Below are 14,044 nucleotides of genomic sequence, written 5' to 3'. Positions count from 1 at the left end.
AGAAGGTGAGAGGGAGGGTTATTGAGTGAGGGGAGGAATGAACAGGAAAGAAGCAGTGATCAGGATTGGGGAAAGAATGCTCCAGGCCATGTAATAAATATTGATGTTCAAGGTGGTAGAATTTGAGAGCTTGGAAAATGTTGTTGTCAAAGAAATGCAACAGAAAACATCATAATCTGTTTGTAAATTTGTCTTCTAGGAAAGGCGTATGATTCAGATGTTCCCCTATCTGGTGAATGTCAATGTGGACCCTCAGCTCTCTGGCTTTGTCCACCTCTTCATCCAAGAAGGTAATCTCTACCCCTGTGTTTCTGGGTCCACATCCACAGACAGATTTTATTGGCTGACCTCCTGATCATTCTTTTTAGCTACACCTGGATTAGAGTCAATCCACTTTGCCACTTAAACTGATTTGATGCTGTTCTGCAACTGTAATATCTGGTGTATTTTAAACTTTTGAAAAAATACTTAATTTGTTCTAAGGGCAGTGTTGCATGATGCAATGCTTCCATTTGTAGGCATTATATACAGTCCTCTTCCCTCATCTCTTGTCTCTTCAGACACCATACTCTCAGGAGGCATTAATAGCCATGAACTTCTATTGTACTTGTCCATTGTTATGGTTTGCAAACTGCTGCAGTGGTTTGCCAATGACATCATGGCCGGCCAGCAGTCTCTCCTGCTTTTACCATCAGCTGTGCTGGCAAGAATTACAGGCAACTTGATTGGCCATGTTATGGATGCACCTTCCAAAGCCAACAAGGTCCCATTGTGGAACTGAACCTGGAGCTGCTGATCTGGAGGGAGTGATGCTACAAACTCTCCCCCCTGACAGCCTACCAGATTGATTTCTGGGATGGTGGGACTGTCCTGTGAGGAAATATTGAGGAGCCTGTGTTTTTGGGAGTTTGAGAAGACCGACAGATGATCTCATAGAGACAGACAAAATTCTGACAGTGCTTGACAGGGTCAGTGCAGAAAAGGTTGTCTGTGGGCTCCCAGAACCAGGGAACACCAGTCTGAAAGGCAAACTATTAAGGATTGAGATGAGAAGCTGGTGGTGAATCTTTGGAATCCTCTACTCCGAGGGCTGTAGAAGCTTAGTCAATGACAGTCTTCGAGCCAGAGACCTAATGATTTCTAATATCAAAGCTGTCAAGCAAAGTAGAGACAGCACAGGATTATAGTGTTGAGGTAGATGATCAATAACGGATAGCAGAGCAGGCATTGAGGGACTGATTGGTCTTCTCCTGCTCCCATATTCCTCTGTTTCAGTGTGGGATAATCAGTCATTTCTAATGTGAAAAAGGCACTGAGAGCACAACTTAAAACAAAGGTCAAGTCTTCCCACTTCACCCTCCTGATATCATTCCCAGGGCTTGAAAATTTGTGGTGAATTTTCCTGATCAGTGATGCATTGTCAGGACTCAAGCCATGGTCCCAATATTATCCCTCCCCCACCATACCTTAACCCTGCCTGTCCCTTAGCTCACCACCATCCCCCACTCCCCTATCATTTTTTAGCATTTAATGAACATGCAAGTTTCATTCTATACCAGAAAGGTTAATCTTCTGTTTTATTTCAGTGTGTCAATGGCATGCTTTGGTTGTATCCTTTCATTTCATTCCTCTTATGAATGATTTACTTTGACCACTCTCCTTTTTTTTTCTGAAACTGATTGCACACTCACCAATTAAGAAGTTGACATTGCACAGCCTTCCCCTTCTCAAATACTACAATAGACAATAGACAATAGTTGCAGGAGTAGGCCATTCAGCCCTTCGAGCCTGCATTGCCATTCAATATGATCATGGCTGATCATTCCTAATTAGTATCCTCTTCCTGCCTTATCTCCATAACCCTTGATTTCACAATCCTTGAGAGTTCTATCCAACTCTTTCGTAAATGAATCCAGAGACTGGGCCTCCACTGCCCTCTGGGGCAGAGCATTCCACACAGCCACCACTCTCTGGGTGAAGAAGTTTCTCCTCATCTCTGTCCTAAATGGTCTACCCCGTATTTTTAGGCTGAGTCCCCTGGTTAGGCACTCACCCATCAGCGGAAACATGTTTCCTGCTGCCAGAGTGTCCATGCTTTCATAATCTTATATGTCTCAATCAGATCCCCTCTCAGTCTTTTAAACTCAAGGGTATACAAGCCCAGTCGCTTCAGTCTTTCAGTGTAAGGTAATCCCGCCATTCCAGGAATTGACCTCGTGAACTTAAGCTGCACTCCCTCAATAGCCAGAATATCTTTCCTCAAATTTGGAGACCAGAATTGCACACAGTACTCCAGGTGTGGTCTCACCAGAGCCCTGTACAGCTGCAGAAGCACCTCTTTGCTTCTATATTCAATTCCTCTTGTTATGAAGGCCAGCATGCTATTAGCCTTCTTCACTACCTGCTGTACCTGCATGCTTGCCTTCATTGACTGGTGTACAAGAACACCCAGATCTCTCTGTACTGCCCCTTTACCTAAATTGATTCCATTGAGATAGTAATCTGCCTTCCTGTTCCTGCCACCAAAATGGATAACCGTATTTTTATCCACATTAAACTGTACCTGCCATGCATCTGCCCACTCACCTAACTTGTCCAGGTCACCCTGTAATCTCCTAACATCCTTATCACATTTCACCCTGCCACCCAGCTTTGTATCATCAGCAAATTTGCTAATGTTATTGCTGATACCATCTTCTATATCATTAACATATATTGTAAAAAGCTGCGGTCCCAGCACGGATCCCTGTGGTACCCCACTGGTCACTGCCTGCCATTCCGAAATGGAGCCGTTTATCACTACCCTTTGTTTCCTATCAGCCAACCAATTTTCAATCCAATCTAGTACTTTTCCCCCAATACCACGCACCCTAATTTTACTCACTAACCTCCTGTGTGGGACTTTATCAAAAGCTTTCTGAAAGTCCAGGTACACTACATCTACTGGATCTGAATCTGAACTTTGGTGTGTTGTGAGATGCAATGTAACATGATCAGGACTAAAATCTCTCATTTGCAGGGAACAACTAAATGAAGTTTTGTTTGGCCATCACAATAGATAAATGTGTATGAGGGCCAGCAGAGATTTTCTTTTTCTACATCCAGATGTGAGAGCTCAGGTTCAGTTGGCAACATTTAAACAAATGGGCACCAATGGTTCATTCATGATTTTCATCTTGTCTTTCAATAATTCAGCAGAAAATCCTGAGGCAAACAAGTCTGATTTTTCTGACTGTTCTTAACCAAATAATCACGTTAATTATTTAAGACTGATATAATTGAGTAAGGTGCAGTTCAGCAAAGATTCACTCATCTCATTCTTGTGATGAACGGCTTATTTTATGAAGAGAGACAGAACAGGTTGAGCCTATAGCCTTTGAAGAACAAGGGCTCAGCTGATTGGCACATTGTAGAAGTTATGTAAACCATTGGAGAGAGTGCAAAAGCAACTTACAAGGAGGGATTCGGGGATGAGGAACTTCAGTTTTGAGGATAGATTAAAGACATTGGAGAAGACAGCTGAGAGGAGATCTGGTTAGACATTTTCAAAACCAGGAGGAGGCTGGACAGAGTAGATAGGGTTAAATTGTTCCTGTTCATAAAAGGATCAAGAACCAGAGGACACAGATTTAAATTGATTTTCAACAGGAGAATGAGAAAAATCCTTTACATACAGTAAGTAGTTAGGGTATGGAATACATTGCCTAGAAATATGATTGAGGCAGGTTCAAATGACATATTCAAGAGGGCATTGGAAGTTTATATGGATAGAAATAATGAACAAAGGTATGGAGAACTGGTGCAGACACAACGGGCTGAATGGCCTCCTTCAATAGTGTAACACTTCTGCAATTCTTGGAGAATATGTTCCTGAGAGGATTTGACATCTGGAAGAATGTTTCCTCTTGGGTGTGAGACTAGAACGAGGTGGCACAATTTAAGAATAAGAGGTCTTTTTTTTTTAGATTGTTTGTCTGTGGAATTCTCTTCCCCAGGAAAGGCTGGGTCATTGAATTTAGTTAAGGCGGAATTAGACAAATTTCTAATGGAAAACGAAGCAAGGGTTATGGAGGACAGACAGGAAAGTTGAGACCAGGCAACGATCAGACCAACCATGATCTTATTGAAAGACAAGGCAGATTTGATGAGTTGAGATCTATGCTTCCATGTTACTACACCTGGGCATTGAAGAAGCAATTTAGCACCAATGGGCCTAAAGAAAATATTATAGTCGGAAGTAAAAATTACAAAACGATGGAGTCACCCGGTTTACATTATGGCCAAATAGTTCAACAGGACCAAAAGACTCTGCATTTTAATGCCTTGTAGTGCAGCATTTGTGTGCATTCTGAGGAAGATTAAGTGCAATTACGTGACCTGTTTGCACAAATGTGCATGGCACCTAATTCCCGTGCATCCAATTTAAATAAATGTTACGCCTTCATTGATATTTCAAATGGACTGTAGATTCTAGAATGCCTGTGTTTTGTTTCAGGAGAGACTGTCATTGGACAATCTGCACGATTCCCACAGGCCATTGTTATTAAAGGTTTCGGGTATGTTGAAACCCCAATATAATTTTTTTTTAAACTGTGCCTACAGATTATGGAACAGACACTGGAAATTTCTTGCAAAATACCAACAAGTTGCGAGATTATTGACAGTGATAGTATATAAATGAAATGCTGTTTATATTTGCAGATTTGCTAGCTAAGTAATTATTATGTGGTACATTCTTCTTTTAGGAAGGGGATGCTTTGCATTCCTCATATGTAACTAGTGGGTTGCCACAGGCACCAACAATTTATAATCTGTATTAGCGACTTGGATGATGGACAGTACTGTAGACAAATTTGCAGAGACATTAATATATGTGGAAAGTAGGAAATAAGGAAATTTACAGATGATATGGATAGGTCAGGTGTGTGGGCCACAATTTGGCAGATGGAGTTTAACATGGATAAGTGTGAGGTTATCCATTTTAGTCAGAAGAATAGGAATGTAACTTATTATCTAAATGGAGAGAAATTATTTCCCCTTATTTGAAGACAGATGAAGTTGCATTGGAGGCTGTTCAGAGGAGGTTCACTAGATTGATTCCAGAGATGAGGGGCTTGTCTTATGAATAGAGACTGAATAGTTTAGGCCAATACTGTCTGGAGTTTAGAAGAATGAGAGGAGATCCAAAAATGTGCAGGTTAGATGAATTGGCTGTGCTAAATTGCCCATACTGTGAGGTACATTAGTCAGGAGTAAATGTAGGGGAATGGGTTACTCTTCGGATGGTTGCTGTGGACTTGTTGGGCCGAAAGGCCTGTTTCCACACTGTAAGTAATCTAATTTAATCTAATCTAAATGAGGTAGATAAGATGCTAAAGGAGATGGGCAAAGTAGACGTAGAGAGGATGTTTCCTCTTAATCTTAGACTAAGGGGTAACAGATTTAAAACAGAAATGAGGAGACATTCCTTCTCTCAAAGGGTCATGGATCTGAGAAATTCACCACCCACAGTGCGGTGAATGCCAGGGTATTGAGTAAATTTAAGGAGATTTTTAATAGTACTGGTTGGAGGGTTATGGGGAGCGAGTTATAAGGTAGTGTTAAGGCTGAGATCAGAGACATTTGTATCAAATGGTGGGACAAGCTTGAGGGGCTGAATGGCCTACTCCTGCTTCCAGTCCTTATGTTTTTGTATAACACAGTAGTATGCATATTGTGGAGCCTTTATTGCTTGAGTAAAAATGATTGATCTAATGGCTTTTTTCTTCTTTAGTGTTGCTGATAAACATGCCATCATCACAAATCTCGATAATAAAGTAATACTGGAGCCATGTGGACAAGCTAAAGTGATTTTAAATGGAGTCCTTCTCCTTACCAAAGTTCCACTTAAACACTTGGTAATTCTCTCTTATTTTAAAGAAACGGTACTTTGTGGAGATGTAAGGGAGATCGTGCCATGATGGTAATATGGATTTAAATTCCAAATGGACAACTGGTGAAACTTAAATTTAATTAAGGAGAAACAGGAATTGCAAGTCACTCGCAGTGATGATGACTATGAACGGTATCATTGATTGGCTCGTTGGTTTATGAATGTTTATGAAGGAAATCTGCTGTACTTACCTGGTCTGGCCTACATGTTAGTCCAGACCCAAAGCAATGTGGTTAGCTCTTAACTGGCCTTTGTTTTGGCCTAGCAAACTACTCAGTTCAAGCACAATTAGGGATTGGCAGTATATACATTGCACCCACATTTCAAGAAGGAATAAATTTGATGAAATAATTACTTGTAGTGTAATATATGCCAATATTGGATCTCACCCCTAAGTTACAGGTTTTGTGTGCAAGTCTCACTTCAGACCTTGAACACAAAAATCCACTAGGACTCTCCATTGAAGGAGTGCTGCACTGTTCAAGGTGCCGTCTTTTGAATGAGATATTGAACTGAGGCCCCACTTATTTGCTCAGATGGATGCAAAGATTCCATGGCAACTGTTTCAGGGATGATCAGATGAGCTCCATAAGATATGGAGGTGGTGGGGATATGGACTTTGACAAAGGAAAACAAAATTCTAGTGGTCTGTAGCTGAAGATGCAGAAATATTAGGGCGGTCCCAAGCTTGGTGAATAACAGCAGTAGTGGGAATGCTGGGAAAAGGCATAAAACATGAGCAAATAAACAACAGATTGGAACAACTGAGCCTTCAGGTGTAGTCCACTGTAAATGTAAGAATTTGGAATGCTAATGTAAGAAACAATGCTTTCATAGACAAGATATAAACCCAGTCAGACATGGCATTGGCTGTTGAAACTATCAATTAACTGGTGATGCTGTGTTATCAATCTCTCAAAGAGCGCATGTTATTGTGTCAACATGCATTTTTACATGCATGAAGTAGTCCAAAGATATAAATGGAGATGGTAAAGACTCCTCTAACTGATCAGGAATTTCTCCTGCTCTTACCATTGCAAGTATGTTGGAAGAAGAAATTACAAACTTATTATCACCTTCTTCAGTGGAGTTTTGAGCACTCATCAAGTCCTGGAATGGAATATAAACTTAGGTTTTCTGACTCAGAGACAGGTACATTACCCATTCCTCCTCTCAAATTAACCTTTAGTTAGAGAATGATGAGCTTGTGAAATTCTCTGCCACAGAAAAGCAGTTGAGACGAAAACATCGAATGTTTTTATGAAGGAGTTAGATATGTCTTAAGCTGCAGGTGACAACGGATAGAGGGAAAAAAACAGGAAAAAGGAACCGAGTTGGATAATCAGCCATGATCGTATTGAAGAGCAGAGCAGGTTTGAAGGGCCAAACGATCTACTCCTGACACTATTTTCTACATTTCTACTTATCACAAAATGGAAGGCAAGTGGAATGGAGTATAACAATAAGGAGGTCTTGCTAAAATTATACAAGGACCCACCATAGACCATATTTAGAATACAGTGAGTAGTTTTAATTCCCTTAACTAAGTAAAGATATATTGACTTTGGAGGCAGTGTAGGTAAGGTTCACTAGGTTGACTCTGAGTATGGATGGATTTTGCTATGACAAAAGATTGAGTTGGTTAGGCCTTCTCTCATTGGTATTATGGACTAGACCAGACTCCACCACCAAAGTATTGTAAGAATAATCTAGACGCTAACTTTTATATTTGTTTAAAGGTAAGTGTAAGGTGCTGTGTTCCATATGTGATTCGATAGGTCCACCATTAGGCTTTAATCAAAACACGCTTCATTCTTACAACACAGTTAAAATACAGAAAAGGAACTGGCATAATTTTAACTCTATTGAAATGCTTAACAAGATAATTTATTACTTAACCACTAATCATCAACTGTTCTAATATAGGTGGCATCTCATAAACACACCCTTTGGCAAAAATGCAATTCAGCAAAACAGTTATGGCTTTCATGCGCTGTTTCTCTCCAGTCCAGAAGAAAGAAATGTCCCATTTAATTTTTAAGAGGAAACATCTTGTCTAAGACTCCACTATAGCAGTCGGGAACTCAAGCCTTTAGGTCAGCAACCATCAAAAACCTTCTAACTGAAAGCAAAACTAAAAACCTTCATGGGTCTGTTTGAGCCCTGATCCTGCTCACTCATGATTCTTTTGTATTATTAAAAAAAAATTCAGGAAAACCTCAAAAATTGTTTACTAAAGTCCTGACTGAAGGAGACATTTTGTCATCTCTGTGATGACACTTCTCTGCAAGACAGAACACATCTCTGTCAAAGAACATAGTACCATCACGTTGGAGCATAGAAGAATGAGAGGTGACCTTGTTGAAAAATAAAAGATTCTTAGGGAGCTTGACAAGATTGTTGTGGAAAGGTTGTTTCCCCTTGTAGGAGAGTCTAGCATGAGAGGGCACAATCTCAGAGTAACATGTTGTACATTTAAAAGGAGGAATGAGGAGGATTTTATTTCTCTCGGAGGGTAGCCAAGTAGTGGAATTCTTTACTACAGCAGGCTGTTAAAGTTGAATCACTAAGTATATTCAAGGTTGAGACAGATATTTAAACAGAATCAAGTGTCATGAGGATAAGGCACAAAACTGGAGTTAGGGATGATCAACTCAGTCATGATCTCATTTAATAGTGGATTGTATTCAACGAGCAGAATGGTATATTTCTGCTGCTACATTTTCTGGTCCTATTCCATGGTGTGCTTGCAGTGACAGTCAAAGCAAATACTACACGATATGAAAGTGCTATTTGAATCAAACTTTTTTTAAAATTCAGAAGGGCGAATAGCTTTTTCATTTAAAAGGTCTTCCCTCAAATGTATGTTAAAATGTGTTGCAAAAAAATGTATTATTCTTCTGTGAAATTGACAACTAATGAATGACAAGTGTTTTTGGTTTTAATTGTTGCTTTTATGTATCTCAGGATAGACTCATTCTGGGATCCAACAGCACGTACCTCTACATAGGATTTCCTTGTGAGCGGAATGGTGAGGACATGAGCAAATATGACTATGACTTCTTCCAGTCAGAGCTGGCAGCAGTAGAAGGTTTTGACAGAGATGCTCTTGGTAAGCAGGTAAAGCCAGGATTATAGTGGTATGCTGGTTACGGTATTGAAGTATTAATGCAGCAGTCCCAAGTTCAAAATCCAGTGCACCCAGTCGTTATTGAAATAGTGAACTTGCACCAATGGGAGAAGAAAGACTCTGAAAGTTGTTGGATTGTCATTCAAAACCACTTCAGACATTCAATAGGGAAGCTGTCTCCTAGTCTAACCTACATGTGACTGTAGTGTTACAGTATGTGCTTGCATCTTAATCCCGTGTGAAGTGGGCTCTCAATTGCAAAGACAATTGATGCAGCTCGGGTAATTTGGCTGTGTAAGACATGCAGCCTGGTCCCAGTTACCAGGTCCCAAGAGTAAATATTTATACATGGTACACTGAGTTAGTGATGAACTAACTAACTAATTGTCTAACTAACTAACTAACTAACATGTACAGTTACAACATTTTAAAGACATTTAGATAAGTAGACGAATAAGAAATGTTTGGAGCGATACAGGTTGACTGAAGGCAAATGGGACTAGTTTGGGAACAAGGTTGGCTTGGAAGGATTGGGCCGAAGGGTCTGTTTCTGTGCTGTATGACTCTATGACTCTATGAACTTTCAGGTTTACAAATGCATGATGTTTGAGTGCTGGTGGTTGTTCAGAAACAATCAATGGCTTCATAGTGGTCCTTGTGGATTTTTAATACATTTAATGTACACCATGAAGGGATCGGAAGCCTCAACAACTGCAATGGACAACACTAAATCATACACCTGTATTTTCTACTAGTAACACAGTAGTCATATTTTAATTGTTCAAGTGTACAGAAATGTTTGGTTAAGGATTGGGGTAAGTGATTCGAAAGCAGCAATTATTCTCCGTGACTCGAACAACTTTCTGATTGCCCACTGACTAGGTCCTTCTAATAGGAACAAGAAAGTGGACCCGAGCGTGCTTGCTGTGTTCCTCGATTACATCAGGGTGAAGCCTCTGGTGGCGGAAGCAAACCAGATCAGTGAGGAGTTAAGTAAGGTAATCTCACAATTTGTTTTCTCTCTCTTTTGCAAGAAAATCACCAACTTTCTCCTTCATCCCTATCTAGATGGGCAATGCTGTGTGGCATTGTCGAGGAGTAAACCCGCACTTACCTCACATGTTTTACATCCTGAAAACACCACAAAATGCTTTACAATTGATGATTTATGTCTGACATAAAGTTACTGATGTTTGGAAGATGAGTTTGGAGGAACCAATTTCCACAAATCCAAGACTTGGAAACAGAAAATCACTGAATAACCAACTGTTTATAATGATGTGGTTCAAGGGAAAGATGTTGCCCAGGATGCCAGGATAATGCCCACCTTTTGTTTGAATGAATGGGATCTTTCTTATGCACCTGAGAGAGCAGGCATGGCATAAAAACAGAAAATGTGAGTGAAACCCAGCAGGTCTGGCAGCATCGGTGGAGAGAGAAACAGAATTAATGTTCTGAGTCTGACATGGCTCTGTTTTATAACACTTGAGCAAACATGGCTTCAGGTTAATGCCTAATCTCAAAGTTGACACCTCTGACAATGGAGTAGTCCCTCAGCACCAAAGTGACATGGTGCTCAAGTAGATGATCCTTCTGTAGGAAGGATGTTGTTAAACTAGAAAGAATATAGAAAAGATTGACAAGGATATTGCCAGAAACGGAGGAGGTTTGGGGAGGGTTGAGTTAAAAGGAGAGGCCGGATCAGTTAGGTCTTTTTTCCTGGAGTGTCAGAGGTTAGGGGTTTATAACATCATGTGATATGGTGAATGGCCAAGATCTTTTTCCAAGGTGAGGGCACTCCTAAACTAGAGGGCATGGGTTTAAGGTGAGAGGGGAAAGATTCAAAAGGGACCTGAGGGACAACGTTTTCATACAGAGGGTGGTACATGTATGGAATGAGCTGCCAGAGGAAGTGGTAGAGGTGGGTACAATTGCAACATTTAAAATACATTTGGACAGGTCCATAAATGGGCCAAATGCAGGCAAATGAGATCAGTTCAGTTTAAAATATGTGCTCAGAATAGACGAGTTGGACCGCGAGGTCTGTTTCCATGCTGTATATCTCTATGACTTGATAACTATTTTAATTGTTCAATTGCAGGATCTCAAATTTGAATTGGAAGTGAAGAACTTGGCATTAACAGACTCCAGGGGCCATGACCTGGTGAAGGAGGTGATAGTGAAGGTGACAAATAAAACGACTCATCAGGTACAGAGGAATATGTTCATACAAAATGCTTTGACACCCATTATATTGCATCAGAAGAAAGTTATTTTTCCTCTTTTACCACTTTTCCTGATTTTAACATTTTTTAAAGTGGGAAAAGGATACTGAAATTGCATGATCAGTCTCGGTCATATGAAATGGTGGTGCAGGCTCGAAGGGCTGAATGGACTACTCCTTGACCTATTTCCTATGTTCTATGTTATCCTTTCATAGCACCATTGAGGATGGGATTTGGATATTCTGGTGGCTGTGGAAAAGTAATCTTGTTTGGGAAATGCCAACATGTCCTGTACCCTTGAAATGGGTTGCTCATTCGGTTGAAATGATTACGGTCTCTTCACTCCTGTCGAGGCAAAAATCTTAAGTGAGAATAGTTTGAGCAGTTTCTCTTATTTTACACGAAAGTGCCCTATCTTAACTCAAATGTGGGGTAAAATTGAAACTATCTCCAGCTGTATAGGGAACAGATATCAGGTGGAGACCTTCACTGAGTTAATTTCATTGGTCTCCTCGTGACGTAACAAGAGAAGAATCATAGAATCCCTACAGTGTGGAAGCAGGCCAGTCGGCCCACTGAGTCCACACTGACCCTCCAAACAGCATCCCACCCAGACCCATCCCCCTACTGTATCCCTGTAACCCTGCATTTCACATGGCTAATCTACTTAACCTACACGTTCCTGAACATGGTGGGCAATTAAGAATGGCTGAAAATGTGTTGCTGGAAAAGCGCAGCAGGTCAGGCAGCATCCAAGGAACAGGGAATTCGACATTTCAGGCATAAGCCCTTCATCAGGATTCCTGATGAAGGGCTTATGCCCGAAACGTCAAATTTCCTGTTCCTTGGATGCTGCCTGACCTGCTGCGCTTTTCCAGCAACCCATTTTCAGCTTTGATCTCCAGCATCTGCAGACCTCACTTTCTCCTTGGCAATCAAGCATGGTCAATCCACCTAACCTGTACGTCTTTGGACTGTGGGACTAAATGCACTAAGTCACAGGGAGAGCATGCAAACTCCACACAGACAGTCACCCGAGGGTGGAATCAAATATGGGTTCCTGACGCTGTGAGGCAGCAGTGCTAACCATTGAGCCACCATGCTGCCCAAAGAAGCTCTGACAGAAACCTAGGAACAATGCATCATTGTAAGATGAAGGAGAAAGTTCTTACTCCCAACCTAGTGCAACCTTATACGCACAATAACCATTAATGCAAAGTTGCTCATATTTGAACTGAACACTCGTGTTACTGTAACTTGCTTTAGAGCATTACATTTTATGTCAGAAAATTAGGTCTGATCCCCATGTATCCCCAATGACACAGGTATGGGTCTGGTCAAAAGCTAAGTTTGTGAACAGGAAGTTCATCATGGAGGACATATATCAGCATTTCATCGATGGAGAGACCATTTCTCTGGATAGAGAGAGTGATCCATTCTGGGACCCTATTGATGCAGTCCATTTAGGAACTGCATATGTCTGGCTTCAATCTCTCAACTATTGTATTCCACTGGAAGAACATGTGGAGTTTCACAATTCGCAAGGTGAAGAAGAGGCCGTTTTACAGATGAATCTGGTGCCATGCACTCCAACTGGACAGTAAGTTTCAGAACAAATGTTTTTAGTTTGTATTTTTTTTCCAAACAACCATTCAAGCCAAGATTTATCACAAAAGACAGACTAATATTTTGCATATGTCAGAAAGGCTGTAATATAGGGGCTGAAGTAAAATCTTTGGCAGTCAACAATAAAATAAGTCCAGTTCTGTAAATATATACTACAGACAGTAGCAGCACAATTGACAGCTACCCCACCCATCTGTGCGGTTTCTTCTTTGGAACAGTTCAGAGTGGAATCCTACTGCTCCACTCTCTCCCGGTCGTCCCATAATTTTCTGTACTTTAAATATTTATCCATTTTCCCTTTGAAATAAAAGCAATGATCTTTGGTGCAACCACTCTCAGTGGAAAAACAGTTCATGCTGCAACAAACTCTATTGTTACAGAACATGTTGGTTGAGACAAAAATTACTAAAATCCTCGCTCGGGCAAAACGTAGGCATAGTTGCACCACACATCTTATACTGAAGCGTAGTCTGGTGTATGTATGTTGTTTACAAGCCAAATGTGAAGTTGTTTGAATTAAAATATAAACCATTTGTTTCAGATCACCTTTGGAAGTTAGACTCAGTCTTTATGCTGCCAACAGTATAACTACAATCAGACTAGTAAGAAAATGTCTAATTTCCAAGGCATCCTAAAATTTTTAATCTTTTAAATCTTACAAAGAATATGATTGTCTCCATAGTTTTTCAATATTAAAATTGCACTAGAATTTTGAATATGAACATTCAACATTTAGTTTTACTTTATTTGCTTACACTGAATTGTGAAGACAGTGATATATCTCTTTTGAGCAACATACATTGCTAGGTGCAGATACTCATCCTGAGAATTGGTATTTATAGTATCACTGCATCTATTTACATTTTCAGACTGTTAAATAAGTTTGTATTTTTCTCTAGACCTCTGAGTGAAGATGAGATCCTCATTGACCCCACAGAGATGGTGGGCCAGAGGTTGGATTTTCAAGTTCAGATTAAGCAATGCTTGGGAATCAGATGGTTGAAGCAGAATAGCATGAGAGGAATTCAGATTCAGTAAGAATATATTTTCATATGGAACTAATATCATGATTGTTTAATCAATGGGTATCGATTATCTTGCAGGACATCCCTGAACCAACCCCAGGAATGG

General features: G+C 40.4%; 1 protein-coding gene across 1 annotated transcript in view; it reads left to right on the top strand.

Annotated features, from left to right (window-relative positions):
* Positions 1-14,044, top strand: part of kif28 (kinesin family member 28) — a 71,400-nt gene that overhangs the window by 35,899 nt on the left and 21,457 nt on the right. Inside the window, 8 exon segments of the mRNA XM_060830709.1 lie at positions 200-290; positions 4,496-4,556; positions 5,774-5,897; positions 8,900-9,069; positions 9,958-10,060; positions 11,164-11,271; positions 12,613-12,887; positions 13,813-13,947. Of these exon segments, the coding sequence (XP_060686692.1) occupies positions 200-290; positions 4,496-4,556; positions 5,774-5,897; positions 8,900-9,069; positions 9,958-10,060; positions 11,164-11,271; positions 12,613-12,887; positions 13,813-13,947 (1,067 nt within the window).

Source organism: Hemiscyllium ocellatum, chromosome 10 (genome assembly GCF_020745735.1).
Source record: "Hemiscyllium ocellatum isolate sHemOce1 chromosome 10, sHemOce1.pat.X.cur, whole genome shotgun sequence".
Classification (NCBI taxonomy): Eukaryota; Metazoa; Chordata; class Chondrichthyes; order Orectolobiformes; family Hemiscylliidae; genus Hemiscyllium; species Hemiscyllium ocellatum.
This window is presented reverse-complemented; position numbering and strand designations above follow the sequence as displayed.